We start from the raw sequence: 27,774 nt of genomic DNA, 5'->3' as shown, positions 1-27,774 counted from the left end.
CCATCGCACCCAATGTACCATGCCATCAATGTCTCCTGTGCTTGTTAGTAAATCGACTCCCCAATCTTGTATTTTTCAAGGAGTTCATCTGATTTTTGCAGCCTTGAGTTTTCTGAGTTGGAAGACTCATAGGTGAGAGAATGGTATGTGTGCAGGGAATAAGATATTCAACTGTGTCTCCAAGAGGCCTCATGATTGGTGGCTGGGTGGGAGACAGATTGTGTGAGGACTCGGGATTTTAGAGGGCAGAGTTTGGGAGGTATCAGTGCTTTTTCTGATGATTTGCCACGGTGTACATCTGGCTTTGGGCCTTGTTGACACAGAGACCTGATTCTTGACACACCAACCCGGATCTACATGTACAATGCAGCTTTATCGGTTGCCAGCGGAATACCAAATAGTTTCTGTGAGGCAGCAGTAGTGAGGGGCACCAGTTATTCTGACAGCTACATTGTTTTCTTCTGCACATTTCATGTTATGTGTACCAGGCTGCTTAATCATAGGCAAGTAAGTCATGAGATTCCAAGGCTTATTGTATCTGGCTTAAGAGACTCTCTTGTGCTTGTGAAGACAGCTCACAATAGTGAATAACAGCAATGAATGACCACATAAGAAACACAAGAGGTACTTGACTTGCTCATCTAGTGCTTCATGAGCCTTAGTTCTGGTCGGAATCACGCATTAATGATCTTGAGGACCGCTTGACTTCAGCTGGATAGAACATTTTCAATGTGTACATTAAGAACCAGAATTATTTTGGGCTATCTAGCCCGTTTCAGCAGCCATTCACTGTTCCTTTCTTTATCTTACCCACCATTGGTAACTTTCAAAGTCCTGAAATATCCCAGTGAGTTTGACACACTTAGATTCACCAGCCCTAAAGCTACAGATGTGCAAAGTTCACACTGACGTCCCTCGGGGATTTCCCAGACACTCTGTAGCCTGCCTACCAGATGACCCCAGAGCTGCATCTTGTAAACACATTGATCCATGGCTTTCCCCCTGTAACCTCTGCAGTGGTGGAACACTGATCTGGGTCCCCAGGTCATGGCTGCTCATATTGGACTTGGAATAAGCCAGTTCCTTTTTCTGTATAGAGTTGGTACTTTACGTCGGCAGGTTTTAAGATTGATTTTCCCTTACGTCTAGGAAGGACACACAATTCATAACTCTCCTAGTTTTTCCTTGCTAGAGCAAAGTTAAACTTTTGTTTTCATGATGGTGCAGGCCTAAAATCCCAACTCTCAGGGTTTGAGGCCAAGAGGATTATGAGTTTCAAGTCAGTCTGGGCTACATGGTGAGATTTTTGTCTTAAAAAACAAATGAATGAAAATAAAACACAAAACAAAATAAAAAAAAAACTTGCTGTTTTTTTTTTTTTTTTTTTCCCAGAGACCTCCATCTGTTTTGTCCAGGTCTTTATTATCTTTCTCTCATCTGTTCTACAAAGCTGTTGGCCCAAGAGAGGATGACTTGCTAGTATGGGAACTCTGATTTACTGGATTCTTATTGGTACAGAGTAGACCACCAGAAATAGGCAACTGGGATCAATGGAGCAGGCCATCTGGGTTCTAGACTAGGTTTGGCTTCATCATGAACTGACATTACTGACAGCCATATTATATTTGCAAACGTAGCCTCCAACTAGTGACATTTTATCTTTATTAGGTAGATGAAAAAATTGTGAATTTTTATTGTTATTTGAGGCAAATATATTTCAGTTATGTAAGCCCTTTTCTTTGCTGAAGGCAGCCAAAGTTTCAGAAAAGAAAGATTAAATTACTGGGATATGAAGGATGGAAGAAATTTCCTTTATTAGTATTAAACTTGAGAGGCACTTGACTTGTGGTTAAAAGATTGATTATCCCTTTAGGCCTAGGAGGCACACACAATTCATAACTCTCCAAGTTTTTCTTTAAATCCTGGCTGTAAGGGAAAATTAAGTTTCCAAAAGATGCCAGTAGCCCGCATACCCAAGGATTCGGTGTTGGCAGGGTTCATTCTTCTTCCTGTTGCTGCATCATCAGCTCCTTGGCTTCGCCTTCCAGACGCTGCCCTCCATCAGAGTCCCTGCTTAGGGATCTCCACGTTATCTGCCTGGAGTTCCTCCTGCTTCTAGCCCTGGACAGGGTAGTCTGTCATTGACATGTGCGAGAAACACACACACTTAAACATGGCCCTCTGTTTTTCAAGTAAGTAAGGAGGGTAGGAATGAAGAAAAGAAAGGAAAAGAAATTAAAATAGAGATGTTTCTGTTTAACTCAAGGACTCTTTAATGGTGTGGAGCTCACATCCTTTGGAGATATTTTTGAGTTTGGATGTAATGATGATTTTGTCTTTTTCTTTTTCTTGTTTGGCATCATGCTGTTTTGGTACTTCTCTGCGTTTCTTGCAGCTCAGACTCTGCAGAGGACAAGGGCTCATTCGCCATTTTCATTTCCCAGAAGCAGCTGCTGCCATTCACCACTTCAAGTTCTGTCACTTATTCAGTTACTTTAAATTGTTTTTGTTGTTGTTTTGTTTTTTTAAGACAGTGTTTCTCTGTGTAGCCCTGGCTGTCCTGGAACTCAGCTCTGTAATCAGGATGGTCTCCAACTTATAGAGATCCTTCTGCCTCTGCCTCCTTGAGCGCAGGGATTAAAGGCGTGCGCCACCACCTCCTGAGACTTTAAGATATTTTTAAAATTGAAAACGTTAAAAAAATTTTGGTGTCAGCAAATTCCTTTTCCTGTTTCTTGCCCTGGTTCCACTTTTGCTTTTTGGTTTTTCATTTTTTTTTCACAAGTCTCCTTGCACAATCTTGGTCTCTGTGGGTTACACTGAACTGACACAGCCCCCAGGACTTAGGCTCATGCAATCAAGGCATAGAGTAGGTGCACAGCTGTGTCCTCTGGGATGCACTTGGCCATGGTGGACAGAGTCTTTCCTGGAAAGCTATGGAAAGCAGCACATCCTTCGATGTCCTGCTAGATTTTGAATCCAGGTCACTGTAAGCAGAATGTGCATCCAAGGAGTAAAGCCACTTACGGGAATTAAGGGCAAAGAACAGAAAGAGAGAATTCTAGACTGTGTGAGCTTTGTGGTTAAAGGGTATTCTATACCCTGGACCGTTTGTTTTTGTAAGGTTTATTTTTATTTTATGGGTATATATGTCCATGCCTGAGTGTATATATGAATACAACCTATATTAAGTGCTTGTGGGGACCGGAAGAGGGGTTCAGATTCTCTGGGATAGGGGTATGGTTGTGGGTCACGAGGTAGGCAGTGGGAATTGAACCAAGATCCTCTGAAACAACATGTAACCAGTGGGCTTTCTCTCCAGGCCCACCCTGGGCTTTATTTTCTTAAAAAATGTGAATCCGAATTAATAAAATAGACTAGAAAGGATGGCTGTTATATGGACAAAGTCATTTTCTTTGATTGTCGATCATGTTCCTATTGAGATGGGATCATCATAAAACACAGTCAGAATGAGGATGACGCAGCAACCAAAAATATCCTTTCTTGGCTTCCTGGCAGTTGACTTGAGGCTGGAGTGAACAGCTGATTCTGTGGCTGAAGGTTCTCAGCTACTGCCCGGTACAGCTGCAATTTCATTTCCTGTCTCAGTGAACTTCTTTTTCCTCTTCTTGCCTACGCTATGGGGAAGTGGACACGAAGAAACCCCTCCCCCATCCCTCCGCTCTCTAAAATAATAAAGGCTATAGTAACAGACCCAGTTCTTCAACTCGACTTTAGCCATGTTCTGGGATTTTCTCCAACACCAACCAGAAAGCAAAACCAAACATTTTGCCACCCACCTGTGGCCAAAAAAAGTGCTGATGGGAAATATGCCAGACACCAACAGTATTGGAGACTTAACTGGATGGTGGTGAGGAAGTACAATCATGAATTTAAAAATAAAACATGTCCTGAGGTCCTGAGGTTTTTTTTTTTTTTTTTTTTTTTTGTTGTTTTTTTTAAGCCTAGAGTCAGAAATGGCTACAACTATGTCTTGGGCTGAAAGCGGGAAATGAAGCCTCACACTCTTCATGTGGGTTTCTAACTCCCCGAGTTTGAGAGTCTGTTGATTTTGGAGGCTTCTGAAATACTGGCAGGACTGGGTATCTCTAATAACAATCTGAAGGTGGTTCAAATGATACCTGCTAACCTCAGAGCCAGTCACTTAAGATGTCATCAAAGAACAACCTGTTCAAAATAGTTTGCAGTGGTAGGGGAATATTTAGCTTCATTACTTGATGCATGAAGTCAGTATGAATAAAAATGCCCTTTAAGTAACTTAGAACCTGAATGCATGCCAACTCAGTGTTACTCCAGACTCCTGTTCTATGGTGATGCCCCCCACTGCTTGGCAACATTTGAATCAGTCTGGTTGGTGGCCACTGTTCCTACAGGAACCAATTCCAGCTCGGCACATTTGTGCCTAGTGCCAACACCAAAGGTTAGATTTTCATATATGAAGGAGGAGGTGAAATTAACCAAAACAAACCAAAATAAAATGTAACCCGCATCCCCCAATCCCCAGGCCAGAGGAGTCCTGTTCACTCTCAAAAGGGATTAGTGGTTATATTAGCGTGGGAGAGCCCAGAAGGAAGAAGATAGAGGGCCAAGAGCGAGGCACTGTTAGACTGCTCTCCTGTGTGCTTTTGACTATAAAGACCAGCCATGTGCTGAGAGTTATTTTCTTCTGGAATTCCTTTAAAGATAATGATAACACTTCTGCTCTCCTGAACACTGTGTTTGGTCCAATTACAGATATCGATAATTCATCTTATAATATCATTATTTTCCAAGAAATTGACTTAACTATTGTATCTTGTTTCTACATTTACAACACTTACTTTTTAAAGTGTTAATGTGTTTAGAGAACTTATGGATAGTTGTAAAATTCAAGACTTTAAAGGGATGTGTTAGAAAGCCTTTTCTCCAAGACACTGAACCTCCCTCTTTGCTTGAAAACCGTGGTGATCTTATATTTGTTGGGTTTGTTTCAAAACAGGCAACACGTGAAAGCATTGGAAGTATTTGTACTTATTCCTTAAAATTACAAGTGGAGGGTTGGGGAGGCGGCTCAGTGGGTAACGCACTTGCTCTGTAAACATGGTAACAGGTGTTCTGATCCTCAGAACCCAAGCACAGCTGGATGGGGTGGAAGCATCCGTAATCCCAGCATGCTGACAAGGTGGAGGCAGAGACCAGAGATTCCATGGTAGCTTGCAGGGCAGCTAGCCTGATATAGTCAGCAGTAAATGACGAGCTATCCTGCCTGGAAATAGGCAGAAGGTGAGGACCAACATACTCACATCCATAACCACACGTGGACGTGTACACAGATTTTAAAAGGGGGCTATAGAAATGCTTCACCGGATAAAACTTCTTAAGTGTGGAGACCTAAGACCAGTTGCCCTGAACACACGTACATAAAAAGCTGGGTCTGTAGACCTAGCTCTGGAGAGCGTGGAGGACCCTGGAGATTTGCTGGCCTACCAGCCTAGTTAATGGGCGAGCTCTATCTAGATTCAGGAAAGAGCCAAAGAGGAGGAGGGCTAAGAGATGGCTCAGCAGTTAAGAGCACTGGCTGATCTTGCGGAGGACCTGGATTTGATATTTTTTAGCACCCACATGGCAGCTCACAACTGTAGGTCACTCTAGTTCCAGGTGATCTGATGTCCCCTTCTGGCTCCCATGGGCACCAGACATGCATATGGTACATAGACATACATACATGTGGATAAAACCATTAGTGCACATAAAACAAAAATAATTTTTTAAAAAAAAAAGTAAAGTGCAGCATGAAAGAGAGAAACATATGACAGTGGCCCCTAACCTCTCCACGCTGGTGTGTGAGTGTTCACACTGACACAGTACATAGGACAGGGCCCCTAACCTCTCCATCCTAGTATGTGAGTGCTCACACTGACAAGGACAGACATGCCCACCACATCCCCCAGCAGGAACAGCAATACAAGTGACAGTCTTGCCGTCAGCCACTCTTCTTGCTTGGATTATTCTAACGGAACAGTTACACTCAGAGCAGCGCACGTGGCCTGCCCCTTACCATGCTGTATCCTATGCTGACAGCCCTCTTCCTTTTCAACAGAGGGTGCCTGTTTGTCTGGTCCACTGCTTGTCTTCTTCATGGTAGTCTGGAGCCCTGAGAACATTGGTTAGAGTATTTTACTTTGCATACAATTTATCTTTTGTGCATATGTAACATGGTATTTAGAATGGTGGCCGGCACACAGTAGGGTCGCCATAAAGTTGAGGGAATGACAGAGTAAGTGGATTGAAGGATGATGATGGGGTGATAGAAACCTTTAAAAAGTAATATAAAAATTGAAGTCTTTGAGAACCATTTAAATAAAAAACACACTGGTGAAACTAAAGCCCTGCTTCACTCCATGAAGCAGGATGCTCCAGTAACCGCCTCTTCTGACTGCCAAGCATTCTGTGCTAAAATCGTTCAGAAAAGGCAAAATGCCTCTGGCTACTTTATCTCCTGCTAGTCCCAGGGTTCTGCTTCTTTTTCTTCAGACTTTTTTTTTCATCTATAACCTTTTCATTTAATTACTTCTTTCTCAACTTCATACTTCCCATGTCTGCAAAAGCATTTGCGCAAGTATAATAGAGTTCTTGGGCTTTTGTTCCTGAGAGCGTTTCTGTAGTGAGATATTGTTTCCCAAGTCCCCGGTGTCAGCAGTTGTAAGCGGGCCGAGGAAGGATGTCCACATAATTTATTATGTGGAAGAGGTGAACACGTCCCCCTCACACCGTGGAACGCTACAGCAGCCATGGAGAGAGCTCTGAGTCTACAAAACTGCCATCTCTCTTTTACCATGACTGCAGGAAGAGGGGATGGATATGCACTCTCAACAGATGGAAGTAAAACACACTGAACACAAGAAGGGGGACAAAAAGCGGCTCACCTTACCAACCTTCTTCTGATATCTGCTTTAAGTGGGCCAGTGGCTATTCAGGTACATTCTTTTAAAAAAACATCCGTGTTTCATGCTTTCTTGTACTTTGTAAGCTGTGATTACAACACATTTTATACATGAGAAAAGCCATGAGAAAAAACATCTTCAAAGGCAAGGTAGGTTATAATTTCTATGGCTTGGTGCAAGTGAGTTAAAGCCCTAAATGGGAATCATTTCAGCTCCAGCTGCCTTTGCAGCACAATGACTCGCCCCCAAGGAGAACATTCATAGACAAGTGAAGTTTTTACTGTCATTTCTGATTTCAAGAATTTGAATTGAAAGTCAGAAAATTAAATGGAGTAGCTTGCCACATCTCACCAGAGTTTCCTTTCTAGGAATAAAAAATTGTGTAACTGTCAATGGAAAGTGACTTTCTATAAGCCATAGTGTACACTTTAAAGACTAAAGTCTCATTTGCCCACAGCAAAGTAAGCCAAGGGAAGGAAACCCGAGAAGGCCAGTTAGTTAACTCAAGTTTTCAGATTTCAAAAAGACTCTTCCTAAAACCCACAAGGAAGGGTAGATTGCTTTATGGTGCAATACTAGGTATCGAACTTTGGACCTTGCACATATTAGGCAATTGCTCAATCACTGAGCTATGCCTCTAGTCCCTTTCAAAAATTTTTTAGTTTTGAGATAGGGTCTTTACAAGTTGTCCAGGCTAGCCTTGAAATTGTGTTCTCCTGGTTCAGCCTCCCAAGTAGCTGGAATTATATGCCTCTGCCATCACAGCCAGTGTGAACGGATATTTAGCAATAATAATCCCAATTTCACTATCAAAAAAGTCCCTTTTCAGAACAATTTACAAATGTTATTATTAGTTTTTAAAGAACTGCCCTCTGAAACAGGCAGAGTTAGAGGTTTCAATTTTCTAATCAAGAAAGCAAGGCACTGTGCTTGGTCTGCATAGCAGTTTCAGAGAAAAAATATTGAGCGAAATCGATTTTCCAAGAATTCCTCTCATTGCCATCTGAAGACTAGACATTTAATAGAGAGTTTGGGCAAATCTGACAGTTCCTATCAATGGAGAAGGAAATGTATACCAAGGACTGATCTAGATGCCACGGGAAGTGCCAAAGAGGAGCAAGCAAGATTCTTATAGAAAGACACAAGAGTCTTCTAATCAGTAGGTTTCAAAATGACTGTATGTCTATAAAGAACTGAATAATATAATGAAATACAGCAAAGAAATACAGTGGTAGACTATGATTTTGAAGACAAAACTACTAATTGATGACAATATGCTTTCTATGAGGAAGACAGAAAATACTACTTTGGCTGAATCGATAGAACTATGCTATCATACCTTAGCATCTAGCTATAAAATCTTGCATATGGATCAAAAGTTAACATCAGTACTTGGGCGTCATGCAGTCTCCCTTCCTGAATCACATGACCGTAAATATTAACTGTTCCACACAGTTCAAATGTCATTTTCCTTTTGTCTTATATCGAGAGGTTCTTATTCTTAATTAGAACTATGTAAACCTGAAAACCTTAGTTTAGAAGAATTGACTATAAGCTATTATATGAACTACACATTAGATAAAATGTACAGAATTGATATAAGCATAGTTGTTAACTGTATATTTGAGACAGTTTAAGCTGGGTGATACTTGTCTAGTTTGCTAATAAGTGGGCACACCTGTAGGCTGTGGCGGCTCAAGGAACATGTGTCGTTATGTTATTTTTACATGCTGCACTGGCCCACGGATTCCAGTGCTGGCTGGGCATGCCTTATTCCAGAGATGAGTGCCAGGAAGTCTTGAGTTGGGTCTGTAATTTTTCTAAGTTAAATCCTTAAAATACTTCAGCTGTCTCTCTAGCCATAAAGACTGCCTCAGCTCTCTTCCCGTTGTGTAGAAAGAGTCGCTAGTTAGACTCTCTGTATTCTCTAGCCTGCAAATAATAGCAGTTTACAATGCATACTTTAAAAAGAATAACGTATCCAGTGTGATAAAACACACCTATAATTTCCCACAATTTCAGTATTCAGGAAGATGAAGCAGGAGGCTTGTGAGTTCTAGTCCAGCCTGAGCTAAATAGAGGGGTTTTGCTTTACAAAGGGGGGATTTATTAATACAATATGTCAAAAATATGCTTTATACTTTCTAATTTATGGGCCATATTTTACTAAAAAGTTTATGTAGTTTTGGTATATGATTCATTTTTGTCATAATAGATAGAGATGTATCCTTTAAAATATTTTATTTTACTCCTATTGTTTGGTACCTGAGAGTGTAATTTTATTTGTAAAGATCTATAGATATAATCAATTAAGGGCATAAAGATGAAGTCATTCTAAACTCAGGTGACTCTAAATATAATTACTGGTATCTTGCAAGATAAGGAAGTGGGATATTTGAAATACAGAGACATAGGAAAGAACATAAAAATAGTATCAGAGTAGTTTTTGTGGCTTTGAATTACAATGCCACGGGTGGCTGGTAGTCACCAGAAGTCAGGGGAGTGGCATGAGCAGCTTTCTCTTTCGGGGTGTCACAGGCAGGCAGCCCTGCTGGTACACTGGCCTTGTGGATGCCAGACAAGGAAGTGCTCTACTTGAGTGCACATGTAGGCCCTTGGCTGTTTGAGACAGATATTCAAGTGGCCCGGAACTCTAGTTAGCCCAATCAAGTATTGAACTTACATCCCCTCGCTTTGTCCTCTCAAATTCTAGAGTTAAAGGCATCTGCTTGCCTTCTGGTATTACCATGACTTTGAACTTCTGGCCTCTAGAACCATGAAAGAGTAAATTTGTTATTTTAGGTAACTTGTCTGGTAGTTGTAGGAGATGAACACACTTGATGGATGTATTGAAGGACGTCACGAAGTCTCCCTCTTGTTACCAGCCATCGCTTGCCTTATGGCTGTCTCTTATTATATCTATAATCAAATGCCTACTTTACCCGGCATAAAGGCCATTTCTGTGATCCCTTAGAGGAAAAATGATCCCATGCCAACACCATTCAGTCAACTAACTAAAGGAAAAAAAAACTTGTCTTTCTGTAGACCTTGATTTGAAGCATTTCATGTACACTTTATACTCATTATACAATTGCGTTGTTCTAGTGATATTACTATTTTTGATGAATAGTGATCAGTTTAGTATTTTATCGATACTGAAATCTTTCTTGTTAGAGTCTGTGGAGGTTTTAGTGAAAACATCACAACGATCAAACACACCGGGCAGCATGGTCATCGCTACTTAAGACTGTCATCTGTCCATCCTAGGTTTTCTGGGATACAGAGAGAAAACCATTTTGATGGGGACACATGAAGATACTAATCTACACATTTCTTCAAGGCCCTTCTAGAAGCCAAGCTTGGAGAAGAATCGATTTCTCTGATGGTGTTTCTCTGAGTGCATCAGCAATTCTTGATATCCACAGACTTTAGTCTTTGCTCTGCCAGCAAAAGCCACAGTTCTGTCTCTGCTCCTTGACAACGCCTAGCACTTCCAATGGTGGAAGTTCATGTTCATTTAGCTATTCATCACAATCTGTGAACACTAGGGAAACTCATAGTTTTTCATTTCTTTTTTTTATTTTTTAAATTTAATTTTATTTTTGATTTTTTGAGACAGAGTTTCTCTGTGTTTAACAGCCTTAGCTGTCCTGAAGCTTGCTCTGTAGACCAGGTTTTATGGGGAGCCTCCTTCAGCCAATGACTGGTACCAGGTTGGGGCATGACTTTTTGGGTACCCTAAAAAACCGCTGGCTTGCCCAGCTTTCTCTCTCTTGTTCCTACATTCTATACCTTGAGGTTGGACTTCCCTTTCCTGTTCCATGAGTTTTCCCCTTATAATAAAAAATAATCTTGGAATCTTTTGGAGTTATCTTGGAATTATTTGACTTGCATCCCCCACCTCCTTTTATGTGATCAGCTACACAGGTTGGCCTTGAACTCACAGAGATACACCTGCTTCTGCCTCCCGAGTGCTGGGATTAAAGGTGTGTGCCACCACTGCCAGACTTTATCTGCAGTTTTTATAAGAGGGACAGACAAAAGTTCTCAACTTGGCATTGTGTTTTCAGATGGGTAGAATCTTTATTAAGCTTTAACTGCAACTGAGAATTTTCTTCAGCTATGAGCTAGGTTCTAAGTTACAGACCACAGAGAACTTACTGCACTATGTACAGATGTGTATACAATAATATATCTCTCTATATATGTATTTTTTGAGACAGTGTTTCACATTTGAACACTATGTTCCTGACTGGACTCAAACCAATTATTTAGCCAAGGCTGACCTTGAACGTGGGCCGTCTTTTTGCGCTAGTTCCTCAGTGTTGGGATTATTGCATGTATTGCCAAGTCTGGCTCCAGCTATTTCAGTTGTTTTTCAATTGCGGTTCAGCTTCTGTCATTTGTAAGCCTTTTTTTTTTTTTTTTTTTTTTGTAAATAGAATTCTGAGGAGTGCACCAGACAGCCGAAGAAGCACATGGCACTGAAAATGCTGACACTGGTGTTGGCTTTCAGAACGACAACCAAAGCCTCCAACAGAATCAGCTGCTCCTTGGAATCTGCGCTATTGATTCTCTTTCCTCTCAAGGGCATAGAGAAGCTACAGTAAGTAACACTCCAACTTTCCTAGAAGGTCCGAGGTCTCGTGTTCTTTAATTATTTTACATTTTGTATAACAACTCTTTTTTTTTTTTTGCTGTCACAGTGGACCGGTTTGTTCTGCTTTTTATTTTTGTTTTGCAAAAGTCTACATAGGTTATAATTGTTGCTTATCAGCAGCTTTCCAGTTTGGGTTTTTCCTTAACTGCACCTTCTTCACATAGTGCCTGATCATATTTGATTTTTGTTGTTGTTTCTGCAGCTGAAAATGGGAAGCATTTTAATATAAATGGAGACTGACCTTTCCTTTCCTGGCTCCCAGACTTGAATAATCATACAGAAACTATAGTAATTACAACATTGTTTGACCAATGGCTCAGGCATATTCCTAGCTAGCTCTTACATCTTAAATTAACCCATGTCTATTAATCTATGTATCGCCATGAGGCTGTGGCTTACCGTTAATATTCCGACATGTTTCTCCTTTGGTGGCTACATGGCATCTCTTTGACTCTGCCTATGCTTTCTATGTATCTTTGCTTAGACTTCCTACTTGGCTTTACTCTGCTAAGCCATTGACCAAAATAGCTTTATTCATCAACACATAAAAGCAGCACATATACAGAAGGACCTCCCACATCATTTTAACTCCTGGGCGTTAGTATTGTGAGGCACAGTGTAATTTTGTAGGACAACACTGACAGCAGAGGAAGGTCAGAAGAAGGTCATGAAGTAAGGGTGGCACAGGATTTCTTTTATGAAAATGAAGCTTTCTGTATTTATATTACTCTAGCTTTCACAATAGCCAATTATTCTGTTGATGGTATGGCTTTTTGGGTGCACAGGGTTTGGCCAAATGAACCAGTATGTGCAATTCCCAGAGAGATAGGCAATGTTGATGCTCTCTTCCTTCATGTCATGCTTCTCCCCTTTGCTTCATGTGTGCTTTTACCTCCTTCCAGGTCTTAATTTTTTTTTTAATAAAGAAAGAAAGAAAGAAAAAAGAAGAGAAAGAGGAAAGAGACCTCTTTTCTCATATTTCCTTAAAGGATTTCTTCTTATTTTCTCTCATTTGGTCCTAATTACATATTCCCCTTGTCTCTCATGAGCACACTGAAGATGCTCAGTTACTTTGTAAGTGTTTATGAACATATATTAATTGTTTGCTTTTGACATTTTCATACATTATATAAAATATGTTGATCATGTTCATTGCCCATTACAATCTCTTATCTACTTTCCCTTCAGTTCCCAAGTTGTCCCCTTTGTCAAAAAAACTATAAGAGAAATCACCCAATATTCATTTTTCTGAGTCTTTCTGAAATTTTGGTGGTTGTTCTTCATTTCTCAGTTCTCCCTGCCTCCCTGAGGTATGCAAAACTTGTCCACAACCTCCTTAAAGGCCATCAGCACCAAAACCATGGAGCTGTCCGGATTGCTCGACTGCTCAGGGATTTTTTTTTTTTTTTTTTTTTTTTTGTGGCTCACGGCTCTCTCCAGCTCTGTTCTTTTACATTTTGACTCCTGTAAACCCAGGCGACCCCTATCAGTCAGATCTGCATTCCAGCTTCCACATCTGTGGGTCTAGTCTGGCCTTTCCGCAGGGTGCGTGGACAGATGCCCGCAGAAACCCCAAGTGGCCGAGATCTCCAGCTCTTTACAATGGTCCGACTTCAGGATTGTCTATAAAGTTTGCTGTCACCGGGCGCTTGCTGTCTCGCACAGTCAGCTGGATGCTAAGTGCCCTCCAGGCTTCCTCCTCAGCCCTTTTGGGACTTTTGTCACCATCTCCTTCTCAGTTCCCAAAGGACTCCTCCTAGTGATTCTTTGCTGCATGTGCCCTTTGCCCCAAATCCTTCGCAGTCCACACGTTTCCCCAAAGCACCAAAGCACTGGTAAGATTGGCCTGGAAAAAAATAACTGATACAGGAAATAAACCGCCCCCCCCTCATTTCTTCTTTCTCTCTATGCCCCACCCAACTTTCCTTCCCTTTCTGTCTTCTCTGCTGTGGCACCCTACCAAATGTCTTACTATTAACTGGCCTTGCACAAATTCTGAATAGTAAGATTTAAGACCTGGCTTAATTTAACTAATAAAAATGAAATGAAATGAATCAGAAAAGGGGGGGAATGCAATACACTTCCCAAAACACTTGGTTCTCAAGGGAGCCAAGCAGAACTGCAGACGAGCTGGCCGCTCCCGATTTTCTCGTTTTCTGGCATAACTTCTTAGCATGGAACGTGGTCACTTACACTAAGTTCAGTGGTGGCAGCAGCGACGGCAGCCACCACAACCCTTCTCAAAACACAGACATCGCCTTCCTCTGCCTTCTATACTTTCTGGAAGTTTATTTTGTCCTCAAGATTTTTGACCACTTGTCATCCTTTCTGCACATCACCCTGAGAAAGATTTAAGAAGTTAGTCATCTCCTCTTCTTTGGCTGTGGCTCTAGAAGCACTGTCTCATATGCTGTAGTAAGTAATGTGCTTGTTTCTGGACCATGGCTTCATCTGAACAGATTCTTTCCGCTGAGCACTGAAAGCAGGGCACTGCATAGAATCTGCCTGTCATGGTTCTTAAGGAATGGATCCTTACATTTAGCTTCCCTGGGAATAAAATGAAACCCACTGGTAGATGTGGCATGTATAGAGAAAACCAATGTACCACAGCCCGAATAAACCCTGGCTTTTGACTAGGTGTTTGTTTTGTTTTGTTTTCAGTTGAATCGTGGACCTGGAATTTGCTTGGCCTTGTGGCCAGGGTCAACTTACTTAATATTTGTCTACAAAATGGGGCATTTGCAGATATTAATGAGATAATTGCAAGGTGTTTAGAGCAATGCCTAACTCTGAATCTCAGAAAATGCTAGTTAGGAAAAATTTACAAGGTCTGGCTTTCAAATTTTGGTGAGAATCTGAGTGAGGATTGGGCGTTGAGAGAGTAATAATTCTTGGAAGCCACTTGAGGAAGCCACCGCGTAGACTGTCATAATGATAAGAATTTCACATAGGTGAGTCACCCTGAAAGGTTCCCTCGCTAGGGCCCACCAGGAGTCAGGAGGAGTCCAGAGAGGAAAAGCCTGTGGCTTGGCTCACATAGGGAGCGCAGCCAGAGCCTTCCACCCTTCCCAGCCATTGCCGTTCCTTATATAGGGAAATGAAAGCCAAGCAATATTTTGGATGAACTAGACTTCCTTATTTGCAGAGAGATTGTGGGTTCCAAGGCTCACATGTCCTCATTTGCCAAGAAGCTTTCCGTTTTCAAGGTGTGTTCACTTTCCTTTCCATTTTTATTTTAATTGTGAAATCTCTTTTGTTAGGGCTTTTGAAAACACATCTTGTGGTTGTTTATTTGGTTTTTGGTAGTTATATGAATTATATGTCTAGAGCTGTTCCCATTGTTTTGTTCCTCTCTCTCTCTCTCTCTCTCTCTCTCTCTCTCTCTCTCTCTCTCTCTCTCTCTTCTGTCTCTCTGTCTCTTTCTTTCTGAGGCTTGGTTTTGCTATGCATCTCTGGCTGTCCTGGAACTCACTCTGTAGACCAAGCTGGCCTCAAGCTCAGATGTCCACCTCCCTCTGATTCCAGTTTGCTGGGATTAAAGGCGTACATCACTTTGTGTGGCAATCATTGAATTCTTGACATTTTAGTATATCTGACTGTCCCTCTCCAGCCCTTGTTGTGTAGGAGTTATATACTCCAGAACCACAGAATTACTGCAAATGTCTATTTTCTATATTTGTCTAGAAGCTTGTTTTGATTCTAGACTGCATTAGTGTCACGAGGTATCTTTGTCAGATTGGTCCTCTGCGGGAGGCGGGGGCAGGTGTTAGGAAAGTTAGCCTTTGATTTTAGATGTATTGAGCTTCTCAGGCAACCAGTTCTTTGGTAAATCAAGAGGGATAAGGAGGAGCGAAAAGTATTGTGTTTGACTGAGGCAGATTTCAAGACTAGAATTCAGCCAAAGATGTTAAATGCACTATTCAAGCCCTGTATAGAAATCCTAAAGTTAGGTTGTCATAAATAAATCTTACATGAAGTAACGTGTCTCCTACAAAGTAGAATGTGTAGCCTGAGTCCTAAGATGAGAACGGCCCAGAAATAGATGCACTGAGGTAACTGGAAACTTCAAAAACCCTGGCTATGAGACGACTGGAAAGAGATTCTCGTGACACATTAACCACAAGGCAAAGCCCGAGTGGCTGCTCAGGACATCAGCATCAAAGACAAGAGAGCTCACTTAGGCGCAGTGTTCCTTGTTAAGGCTGTGTGCTGTGCGTGCTGGATGGGCTCCTCCCAAGGTTAAGGTGAAGCACGCCATAAACGAACTGCTGCAGTAAGTCTTCCCCAAGGCCTTGCTTAAAAGCTGTGCCCAATTTAAAAGAGGCGGTCACTCAAGTCACATTTCCCTGTGGCTTGTGGGTTTTCCCTTGATCAAAGTACAACCAAGCAGAAATTGTTGGGCAGGTCTTCCATTTTTCCATTTTCCAATTGTTTTTTTTTTTTTCCTGGAAAAGCAACACTAATGTAATTTTTACAGATATTTTTATGACTTTTGACTGCTGGCTGCAAGTCAATAGGTTTCAGCCACAAAAATTCCAGAATTAGTTAAACTAGTAGTCTGTTTACAGATGATGTTTGCTAGCGAGACTTTCACAGTTGGTGAAGAGGAGAAGATGCTGCATGGAAACTGTTGATTAAGTAAGAGAGTAGGAGGGCCAGTATTTGCATTCCTGCTGGTTGCCTCACACTTGCACACAGTCGGAGGTGGGGATGGGTGAGATAGTGGACCGTTTAAATAATTAAATCGTTCCTTTAACAAACTAAAGTGGGAAACGTACTTTATTTATTTGTGGCTCAAATGAAGTATAAGAAAGGAAGAAGCAATTCAAAATAACTTAAAAATTTTTGAAACGATTTTCTTGGCTTTATTTTACCTGTGTTAGAATTTTGCCAGTACGTATGTAACTGTACCGCATCATGCCTGGTGCCTGCAGAGGCCAGAAGAGGGTTCCTGATCCCCTGGAACTGGGAACGAGGCAGATGGGAGCGACCACAGGGGTGCATAGAACTTGTTGTCTGTGAGAGTAGTAAGCCCCCAGACTCCCCAAAATAACCTTTATTTGTTACTTCATTCTTTAAATCACAGTAAATTACAGATATTTTATTTTTTTCCTTTTTTTTTTCTTAAGACATGGTTTCTCTGTGTAACCACCATGGCTGTCCTGGAACTCACTCTATAGATCAGGCTGGCCTCAAACTCATCATTTTAAATATCTTCTTCTTCTACATTTATGCTATTGAGTAGCCTCACCCTCTATTCTCAAGGTTCTCTTTTAATGCTATCTTGTAAAGTCTCTGACCTACCAAGTACGGACCTCCAACAATAGAGTTAACTTAAGAAACCTAAGAAATGTGCATCGGGACTAAACTTATGATTTCCTGAGGTACAACTGGTAAAAGTTAAAAAAGCTGAGAAAGCAAATGAACCCCACTTCTAGTGATTTTTTGTGGCATAGGTACTGCTTATCATAGAAAAAAATAACCTAATGTAGCCTGCATCTGATGTCCTTACAACATGTTCCAAGTTTCTTTGTCAAGCGCTGACTTAGAAGCTGCATGAAAGGCTGATTTAACCACACACTGGGTAAAAGAGCAGGCAGGGGTTGGGATTTTTATTATAGGGCTTGCAGGAGCAGGCAGGAGAGCGCTGGGTCCCAGGATGCTGCTCAGACATCCCAGGCAAGCGCACTCATTCCCAAGTCCTGCGCTGTTAGAGCAGCCAGCACAGGATAGAGAGCAGGGTACCCTGGTGAGTCTGCGAATCTGCAGGTAGGTCTGGAATCCTCTCTGTCTCCTTTCATACTGAAAGGAGTTTGACTACAGGGCAGGGCTGGCTGAAGAGAAGCTGGAAATGAGAGACATGCATTTCCCCTCTGTGATGGTCCAATGATAAGACTTGGCTCTATGCTATTTTTTCAAGAAGGTCAAGAGAGGTAAGTTAACATTCATGGCAATGTTTTAATAAACTGAATTACCGGAGAGTGGAAAATACCACATGAGACTATTTTAAGCTACACATATGTGTATTTGTTTTATTTACATGTAGGTATGGATGTGGGTGTGATAAACCCAGGTCTGTGTTCATGAAGGAATTTAGTTCTTACCACGAGTCATTAAGAAAGAGTTGAACTCCGCTGAGTTCAACACCACTTGTTTCCAGTTTTACAGTCAACATTCCCAGGATATCAACTAACATCTGTATATGAATAACAAATATTTATATTTGTTCAGAATTTTGTCCCTAAAATAATTCTTAGTAGGTCTATGCATCAGTAAGCAGGGATGACAGTTTCCTACCCCAAACTGCTAGTACTGACCACACTGTGTAATGTTGCCCTAAGGGCACCAATCTTTGCTACAGTTCTTCCATTCTCAAAGATTCCCACCTTCATTTTATGGTAGGAAAAGTGGGACCCCAAAGCTGAAGTGAGTTGTTCCAAGCTTGACTATGGCCAATCAGGGTTTCACCCCACACATCTGGCTTCAGCGTTCATAAGCCTGACAGCTAGCTTAGGCCCACCATGATGCACAGAAAACAATTTTGAAGACAAAAACATCTACACTTGTAATGCCTAACTGATCAATTGTTGATACCAGGTTCAGAATGTTCACAGCAATGGTACTAGGACTCTCTGCAGTGCTGCCATTTCAGGAGGTATTTGCCTTGTTCATGGTCAATGATGTGACAGGAAGATCACCAAGACTGTGCTCAAAGTCAGGTTCTGAGTCCCACTCGTGTGAAGAACAGTATCCACGAGCACAAGGGAGTATCCAGCAAATAAGTTGACTTTTAGTTTAAATTCTCAGGGGTTTGAAATGGAAAAGGAAGAAAGAGAAAAAGAAAGAAAAGGGAAGGAAGGAAAGAAGGAAGAAAGGAATTAAGAGAAAGAAAGGAAGGAAAGAAAGAAAGAAGAAGACAAGAAAGAAAGGATAATAACACCAAGACAAGGAGAGTTGGAGCTCTAAGGGAAGTAATTGGCATTATTTACCTCAGGTCTCGGAATGAGTCTGAGCAGTACATTTGTGTGGGTCCTTAGTTTCTACTAAGTCCCATAACCACCCTTCAGGTTTATTATTTCTGGTTGTTCTAGATTTCTAATTGTCCATGTCTGCTACAATTGCTGAGCTCTTGCCATCTTGGAGAAGCCTTCTAATGACTTGAAGCTTAGTTTAATACAGAATTTCCCTATCAGATGACATTCCAATCACTGAGTGTGGCAGCTGGTGGCGGTTGCCAACTAGTCATAAATCTTGCCCTCTTCAGGCACAATTGTAAATCCCTAACTGAAACTCCCAGCCTCGTCAGTCATGTGACTTGTATTGTCCTTGGGCAATTAACAAACACGACCCAGTCAAAATCTTGGAAAGTGTTGCTGATTAAGTTTTTGCTTGTCTTTCTTTTGGTTCCTGGGATTCTAAGCCAGTGGGTGTCAATCTACGGGTCACAACCCCTTTGGTGGTCACCTATTAGATATCCTGAATATCAGATATTTACATTAAGATTCATAACAGTAGCAAAATTACAATTATGAAGTAGCAATGGAATAATTTTATGGTTGGGAGTCACTACAGCATACAGCCTTAGGAAGGCTGAGAACTGTTTGAAGTCATTCTGTTGCAAGATGAGAGATAACTTCAAGATGAGTATTCCTCTTTAAAACACCCTAGAGTGATTGTTGTGTTTGGCCTGATGAGCAATTAGACCTTCGAGAGTTCCCAACTAAACACAGAGATCACAGGAACAGGCCCAGACAAGGAGCGCCTGGATGGTTTGTAGACGCCTGAGAGACTGGACGAGTTTGTTTTTAAGTCAGTGGGTGTAGGGGTGGTCTGTGAGGCAACAAAGCCTAAAACATTAGCTGAATGTTTGTCTTTGGTTGCCTTCCCTTCCTTGGGTCCTTTCCTAGTCTATTATTGGAGTTTCCCGAACTTCTCAATTAATATTTATTTAAACTTTTGCCCCGCGCACCGATTGTAGGTAGTCGAGAGGTACTTACTGAGTAAGTAGAGAAAAACCAAATGGTGTCTGCTGGCCTAGGCCGCCACACTTGGCTTTGATAATCTCAAAGGTTGGAACGTTCTCCTAGACTGACAAACTCCTGATTTTCTTAAATCAGAGTGCAAGGCACAGGCTGTGCTTTCTCCACCATGACAGTGAAGATTCCTTATCAACTTCTAGGTCTCGGGAATTTATCCCGGGTTGAGTTGAAGTGCACCGGGTCACATTCGGCTCTGCAACAAATCAGGTAGAAGTGGAAACTAAGCCCTGAAATGCCTTTCTCCTTTAATCAACTTATGCATGGTGGGGTTTGAGTGGAAAGGAGTTCGTAAGCTTAGCAGTGGCTTTATGAGTCAAAGACTCAATTTCCTTTAGATTTTTCCTAGGTAGCAAAAATAGACAGCGTAGGCTGTATTATAACTGGATTACCAGAGGTCCATAAATTTACCACGTAAAACTGAAAAAAAAAAAAAGAGTAGTTTTTGGTGTGATAATGAGATGAGAGAAATGAATTGAGAAACGGGCAAAGTTGTGATAAGGAGAAATAAAAGAAAAGCTGTTACATTTTTGGTTATATATATTACTAAATTTTCAGCCTTTCAAAATCAGTATTTGATGCAAATCAGGTTTTAAATGTGAAATGTTTTTCCAAATGTTTCTTTTTTGTGAGCCCCTTGTGATATTGTTATATAAGTATAGGTGCATCAGTCTTAAAACACTGATTATGGAATATCAGAAATTAGTGCAATGATTAGTGCCTTAAAACTCCAAAACCTGCCTGTGTATGCCGCCTCAGGGTGCATCATCACTACCATCTTTCTGGTCTTCCTGTATGTTCTCCCCGCATCCTTCTGCAGAGAACGGTTACTCCATGTATGCTTCGCACGAGTGGGACTCAGAGCCTGGCTTTGAGCTGTTAGGACTGTTACTACTGCTTTGGTTCCCATCTGCTACCCTTTACCTCTGCTTCACTGGAAGAGTAGCTGTTATTTATTAGCTCCTCACGGCGGCAAGATGGGACCATATCTTTAAGAAGTATCATACAAACTGTTCTTTCTCATAGCATAAATAGACGCCTTTCTCTCCAGTCTTCTGCACACAAGGGCCATACTCTTTAGTATATAATTTTCAAACCCACAACATTTTTATCAAATGCTAATATGTATTTATTATGGATGATTTTGGAGAACAGGTATAAATGTACTCAAACAAAAATGGTATATAATTCAAATACTTAAGGGCAACCTAATAACATTTATTATATTTCCCTCTGGACTTCTTTTGAGTAAAAAAATCCATATTTATTTTAACTAAATTGGCATTGTGATACACTAAAAGTAGAATACATTTTCAGTTGAAGGCCATACCATAATTACTTTCCCAACCTCCCGAAAACTTTCACAGCACATTAATGGCTTCATTGTACCTCTCCACACACTTGTTCCCAGCTTGTTTTACTCAGCCCCTATTGTGAGACATTTATGTCATTTTCAAATTTTCATGATTATAATTACACACAAAGCCAACATTCTTCTAGCAAAATCTGTTTGCACATCCATGATTAGTATCTTTGCAGAAATCCCAGAAGTAAAATTGCTAGGTTAAAAAAGTACGCTTTAAAGGTTTTTGATATGTTTTTTTTTCTGCCAAAAGATTATAACAATTTTTATTCTCTAAGAATACATTTTTAATTTTTTTTTACTGCTTGGTGAAGCAATTTTATATTCAGTCAACAACTTGTACGATCATCACACTAGTTAGAATACATATCTGTGTATCTACCTAGGTATCCACTCATTGTTCGAAAGGCACATGAGAACCCAGCAGATTTGGTAGGAGCATCAGGAGGGTCTCCTGCTCTTGTGTGGCCTGGGTGCCTCTATAGTACCCTAGCCATATTTGTTTAGAGATCATATTACTGCTCAATCTACCACTGCTGTGCAAATCAGGATGGCGGTTGGACTACTGTTTTGGTACATTCTGTTGCAAACAAGTGGGTTGTGAAGGTTAGAAAACTCACCGAAAAACTTACTGTATGAAAACTGCTGTCTTAGGGATTTTTATTGTTATGAAGAAACTCTTTGACCATGGCAACGCTACAAAAAAAAAAAAACAAAAAACAAACAAACAAAAAAAAACAAAAACATTTCATTGAGGTGGCGGCTTACAGTTTCAGAGGTTTGGTCCATTATCTTCATAACATGGTACTGGTTACACCTTGATCTGAAGGCAGCAGGAAATCGATTGATGCATTGGGTGGTATCCTTAGCATATGAAATATCAAAACCCACTCCCACCTCACAGAGGCACACTTCCTCCAAGACCACACCTCCTAATAGTACATTCCTTTTGGGGGGCCATTTTCTTTTAAACCTCCACATTCCATTCCCTGGCCTCCAAAGACTTAGCTATATCATAATGCAAAATCCATGTGGTCCAACTTCAAAAGCCCTCACAGTCTATCACAGCCTCAGCGAGGTTTAAAAGTTCAACGTCTCTTTGGAGATTCATGCAATCTCTTAACTGTAATCCACTATAAAATCAAAATCAAAAAGCAGACCTCATACTTCTAACGTATAATGGCACAGAATAATATATATAATATACATATAATATATATACGTATATATATTATATACATATAATATACATCACTGTTCCAAAATGTAGGGAAGGGAGCACAGTGAACAAACACTGAACCAAAGCAGGACTGCAAACCAGCTGGGCAGACTGCAAACTTTACATCTTCATGTTGAATGCCAAAACGCGCTGCAGATCTCCGGCTAGAGCCTCTGTTCAGGTTTAACTGCAATACATTCTTTCTTTGGACTGATTCCTGATGGAGGAAGGTCATTGGTTAATTAATAAAGAAACTGCTTGGCCTCATAGGTTAGAACATAGGTGGGTGGAGTAAACAGAACAGAATGCTGAGAGGAAGTGAGGTAAGATGCCAGGCCACTGCTCTCCAGGGCAGATGCCATGAAGCAAGCCGCCAGGTCAGACATGCTGAATCTTTCCCTGTAAGACAGGTGCTACATAGATTACTAAATATGGGTTAGGCAAGATGTGAGAATTAGCCATTAAGAGGCTAGAACTAATGGGCCAAGCAGTGTTTAAAAGAATGCAGTTTCTGTGTAATTATTTCGGGGCATAAGCTAGCCAGGTAGCCGGGAGCCGGGTGGCAGGAACGCAGCCCGCAGCTCCCTCTACAGATTCCACTTCCAGTTACCAGTTCTCCTCGACAGGTATCCCATGACTCTGGCACCTCTAACATCTTGGGTTCTCCAAAGCAACCCAGGCTTCAAAGTCATAGCACCACGCCACACATAACCTCTCTACTAGGCCTCCATGCAGGGATATCCCTGACACATGCCTGGCCTCAGGGGTTTTATTTCACAACTCCTTTCTTCTATCCCAACCCTAAAGCCAGAACCATGTGGTGGAAACTGCCAAGTTCTACTGCTTACTGGGGCTGGAACATCCCCCTCATCCACTTACATCTTCACCAGTTTTCTGTCTTTTACTGCCTGAGCTTGACTGTCCTGAAACTCACTCTGTAGACCAGGCTGGCCTTAAACTCAGAGATCTACTAGCCTCTGCCTTCCCAGTGCTGGGATTAAGGTGTGACCCACCACACCCTGCTTTAAGCTTTTCTTCAGTTCCTTTTCACAAGTTGGAAATTTAGCTGGGTGAGATGGTGCCCTGAGGTCACCACTCCTTTTATTCCATTTTTAAATCTGTTTATTTCCTGGAACAGAGGATTTAGCTCCATTCCACTTTTTCTCCTCAAATATTTTTCCTTGCTCCTTTTTAAAATTATATATCTTCATTAATGTTACAACCAATATCCACATGACAGAGTCTATACTAAGCTGTTTTGAGATTTCTTCTGCCAACAAAATTAATCCAAAACTCTTCACTTTAGCCTTGGGCAGACTCTTTGGACAAGGGCAAAAAGCAGTCACTTCCCTTGCCAAACTATCCACAAGAATGACTTCTAGACAGCATACTAAGATTCTTCTCCTGTGAAACCTCTTGAGTGAACCCCCCACCCATATTTCAAATAGCTCTTAGCACCTATGTCTTCCATGCTCCTACTACTGAGGCTCATTGAACAGTGCTTAAAGCATTCTACTGCTTTTATAACCCCCAGTACCAAAGCCCAAATTCTTTCAGACAAACACACAGTCTGGCCTATCACAGCAATACACCAGTCCTAGGTACCAATTTCTGTCTAGTATGGGTTTTAAAGTTGTGAAAAGATACTGTGGCCATGGTAACTCTTACTATGAAAACATTTAATTGTGTGGTAGTTTGCAGTTTCAGAGGTTCTGTCCATTATCATCATAGTGGGGAGCATGGTGGCGTATAGGCAGACATGGTACTGGCTACATCTTGACCAGAAAGCAGAAAGAAGTCTACTGATACACTGGGTGGTATCCTGTGCGTGTGAAACCTCAAAACCAGCCCCCACAGTGACATATTTTACTCAAACAAGACCATACCTCCCAGTGGTGCCACTCTCATTTCTTTTCAAATACCACCACTTGCCTTTCCCCTTGATCCTAAGGGAAACTAATTTGCAGGTGGGGCAAGATTGTGGAATGAGACAAATCTAAACCCTACCTCCATCTCATACTGTAGCAATAAGGGAGTGCATGTGGCTAAGGTGTATAGAATATTTGGAAAACTGAGACTGCATTTAGACAGACCCTGACAGTTGGGCAGAAGGGACAGGAGTTCTGGTTGGGTTAGTGTACTTTTCACTGAGCTGTTTAGGGGGCTGACTTCCTGCTGATTCTCTCTCCAGGACAAAGGCCTGGGGAATGTCTTCCTCTTGAGGGAGCTGTTCTGTCACACCCAGATCAACCCTGGTGAGTAGACAGGGGAGCTCCTCTGTCTAGAAGCAATCTAATTCCCTTTTCTTTGTTTGTATTATTGGATCCCCTGTGATGATCCAAAGCAGCAAGTTCTGAGGGAAAAAGGCAACTCATCTCATTCTCCAAACATAAAAGTTTGATCTCTGCCAGACAAACTCTTGGTTCCCCTTCTTCCACGTGTGCTTTGCTTTGTGTGCGCATGCTTACATGTGTGCTCATGCATCTCTGTGTGTGTGTGTACCATTCTGATTTCAATGAAACTTAGATGAATGATAAGACTTAGCTTCCCCTGCTTTGTTGTTCTTCAAATTGACTGAGAAACCCAAACTGTTTCTTTAACCTTACATGAACTAATGACACACCATAAAACCATTTAACAACAGAAAAATATACATTAAAAAAAAAAACGCACTGTCAGTGTAGACATTTCCAAGAGAGATGAGTCAGCCTTACTTCTTTGCCTCCGTCCCAAGTCTACTTCGTCCTCTTCAGCACCCCACTTGGGATGGCCCTTATGACTCCTCATTACTGCTCTGCTCAAGCTGCAGCCATCCACACCATTCTGCTCGGTGTCTCTCAGATGCTCCTCCCCTTCCCGAAGGCTGAGATGCTCCAGTACCTAGTCTATAGCAAGTCTGGGTGAGAAGGAGCCAGAGCGGGAGAACTGCTTCCTCTGTGCATTCAAAGTCCTCTGGGACTCTTCCCCCAGGGCTGTGTCTGCCACTGTATAACCAGAGATCGGAGGGTCAGAGCCATAGGCATCACATTCCATATTTTTACCCTGCTTCTGCAGATGGAAATGTCTCTGTCTCTAGTTTCAGCCAATTGCCTATTTATCTAATTTATAGAAGTCAGGACTATCATTTCCTTCTAAGTACAGTGAACTCTACAAGGAACAAAGGCACACAAAGTTCCTGACCATAATTGGAACTGCAGTCCTGTGGACTTACAGACAATTGATAAGGAGGCAGCAGCTTGACTGTGTAAGTACCATGAACAGTTAACTGGAATATGAAGACAAAAGTGAGTTATTTTTCTAGGTCGGCATTCAGGGAGGCCTTTTCTGAGCAGATGAACTGAGAGAGAAGTGCCTGTACCCTAAGCTAATCATCTGTAGGCCATATAGATGTTCTGATAGAGACCTACAAGTGCTAGGATCCAGAAGTAGTTGTGTGTCTGAGAGGAAGGAGAGAACAGTATATCTTCATGGAGTTGAGGAAGAGGCAAATTGATAGAGATGAAGAAAGAGGTAGCCAAGGGCAGCTAAGTTAGGCAGCGTTGGGCCCAGCCAATGACAAGGCTGGATTAGATTGGAAATGGAATGGGAAGCTCTGATTGGCTTTTAGAGCAGGTAATATTTATATATTTGGGGATATTTGTGTGTGTGTGTGTGTGTGTATGTGTGTGTATTTAATAACAATTAAAGAAATAGAGCACATGAATTTGAGAGCAAGCAAGACCTAGGCAAGGTATGTTGGAATGACTGAAAGGAAGAAAGGGCAGGGAGAGAATGATATAGTTTTATTTTAATTTAAAACACAAAAAGATGCTGAAATAAAAAGAGGAAGAAGTCCTGGATGGTGGTGGTACACTCCTTTAATTCAGAATTTGAGAGGAAGAGGCAGGTGGATCTTTTGAGTATGAGGACAGCCTGGTCTACAAGAGAAGCCTGGTCTACAGGAAAGCCAGAGCTGTTACACAGAGAAACATTATCAAAAAAAAAAAAAAAAAAAAAAAAAAGAAACCAAAACAAAAGCAGGCATGCGCACACACACACAAACACAAAGACACAGCTCCCATCCCCTAAAAAACAAGCAGCGACCCTGCCTCTGATGAATTGTTGTTGAGGATATGTGTTTTCCTACTTCCATGAGCTCATGATCCTACGCTATGAAATCGAAACAGGTGTTTTTTTTTTTCTTTTTCTTTTTTCCTCTTCAAGTTTTCTTTTGCTTTTTATCAACATCTCCATATGGGAAAGAGTTTATATAGACATTCATTCTGCCAAAGCCAGAATTAACATTTCTGGCGCTTAACAGGAAACCTTAGAGAAGGCTGAGGGTAGTTTTAGCTCCTCTGGTTTCTTCTTTTCATATAAGGAATCCAACTCTCATTGCTCCATCAAACTTCCTTGAGAAATGGATAACATGATGTTGTCTTAAAAAATGGGGTGGGGGGAGCTTTAAAGAAGATACATCTGGGCCTCAGGAACCGGAACTATTGGAAGAGTCTGTAGAGACCGTGGTGGCTCCTTCTCTGCGCTTTCATGTAACTGGGATCAAGAGTCCTTGATTCAAATATCTGATTATTGCGTGAGGTCTGTGACTGGCTCTGTTCAGTCCAGGTGTCCTCAAGGGAGCAATGACAGCAGAAGCACACCTGAGATCTCTGTGTGTCAAGTGCACTGGTACCAATGACAAGGCTGCAAAGGCATCCTTTTGTGGATGCTCAGAGAGGACACTGGCCGCACCAGTGTTCACAGCCCCAGAGTCCTGAAGTAGGGGCTCCTGGGTAGGAGCCCTTGTCTGTTCTTTCAGCTGGAGAGCTGATTTCCCAGGCATTTTGCTTGCAGAGGTCTTCACAGGCGGAGTTGGTTTTTTATCTCATTTGGCAACCTCTCACACAAAATAGCAGAGAATATTTAGAGCGTTTAATTTTGCTTCCGGCCCTGTTCTTCACGATCCCGAGGCTGTCCTGCAATGATCTAAAATTACAGGTTCTGTTTCGCATTCTTAAAAGATTTCCTGATAACTTGGCAGGCGGATACAACTTTATTGTGAAGAAGATTCCCTTGTGTTCACATGTACGGCTGTGCCAAGAGCATGCATTTTGGAGTTAGGAGACCTTATTCGGCTGACTTCTGGGAGAGCTGGAATTGGAGGGAGTGGGAGCGGTGCGGGGATTGGCACCTGCAGGGGCTAAGGGAACCTCGGCCAGGCAGGGGAGAGCTGAATCTCCTTACAATTTTAACAAGGGTTTCAGTAGCAAGGACTTTGCCTGCGAAGGGCTGGTAGGGTTGGTCTAATCCATTGGTTTCGAAAACTTCAATTCCACTGTGCTCTCCGTTCTCGCCCATTGTGCATTTGGGCAAATCCCCCAATTCCCGTGAGTCACCACGCTCTCATTTCCAAAAACAGTGAGCCAATCTGGACCAACAAACTTCATTTAAAAAGTGGTTCTAAATAAGCAGGGTCGTGAGCGCCAGACATCCACTTGTGCCGCAAGTGTTAGTTCTTCTTGTAGCCCCGAGAAATCCCGCTTTCGGTCGGCTTTCTCGGCGCGAAGACAAGC

General features: G+C 41.7%; 1 protein-coding gene across 1 annotated transcript in view; it reads right to left on the bottom strand.

The window, feature by feature from the left end:
• Positions 1-27,559, bottom strand: part of Steap4 (STEAP4 metalloreductase) — a 50,623-nt gene extending 23,064 nt beyond the window's left edge. The window contains exon 1 of the mRNA XM_057758351.1: positions 27,446-27,559. Within this exon, the coding sequence (XP_057614334.1) occupies positions 27,446-27,559 (114 nt within the window). The remainder of the gene's footprint in view (positions 1-27,445) is intronic.
• Positions 27,560-27,774: the final 215 nt, after the last annotated feature.

Source organism: Chionomys nivalis, chromosome 26, assembly GCF_950005125.1.
Source record: "Chionomys nivalis chromosome 26, mChiNiv1.1, whole genome shotgun sequence".
NCBI lineage: Eukaryota > Metazoa > Chordata > Mammalia > Rodentia > Cricetidae > Chionomys > Chionomys nivalis.
This window is presented reverse-complemented; position numbering and strand designations above follow the sequence as displayed.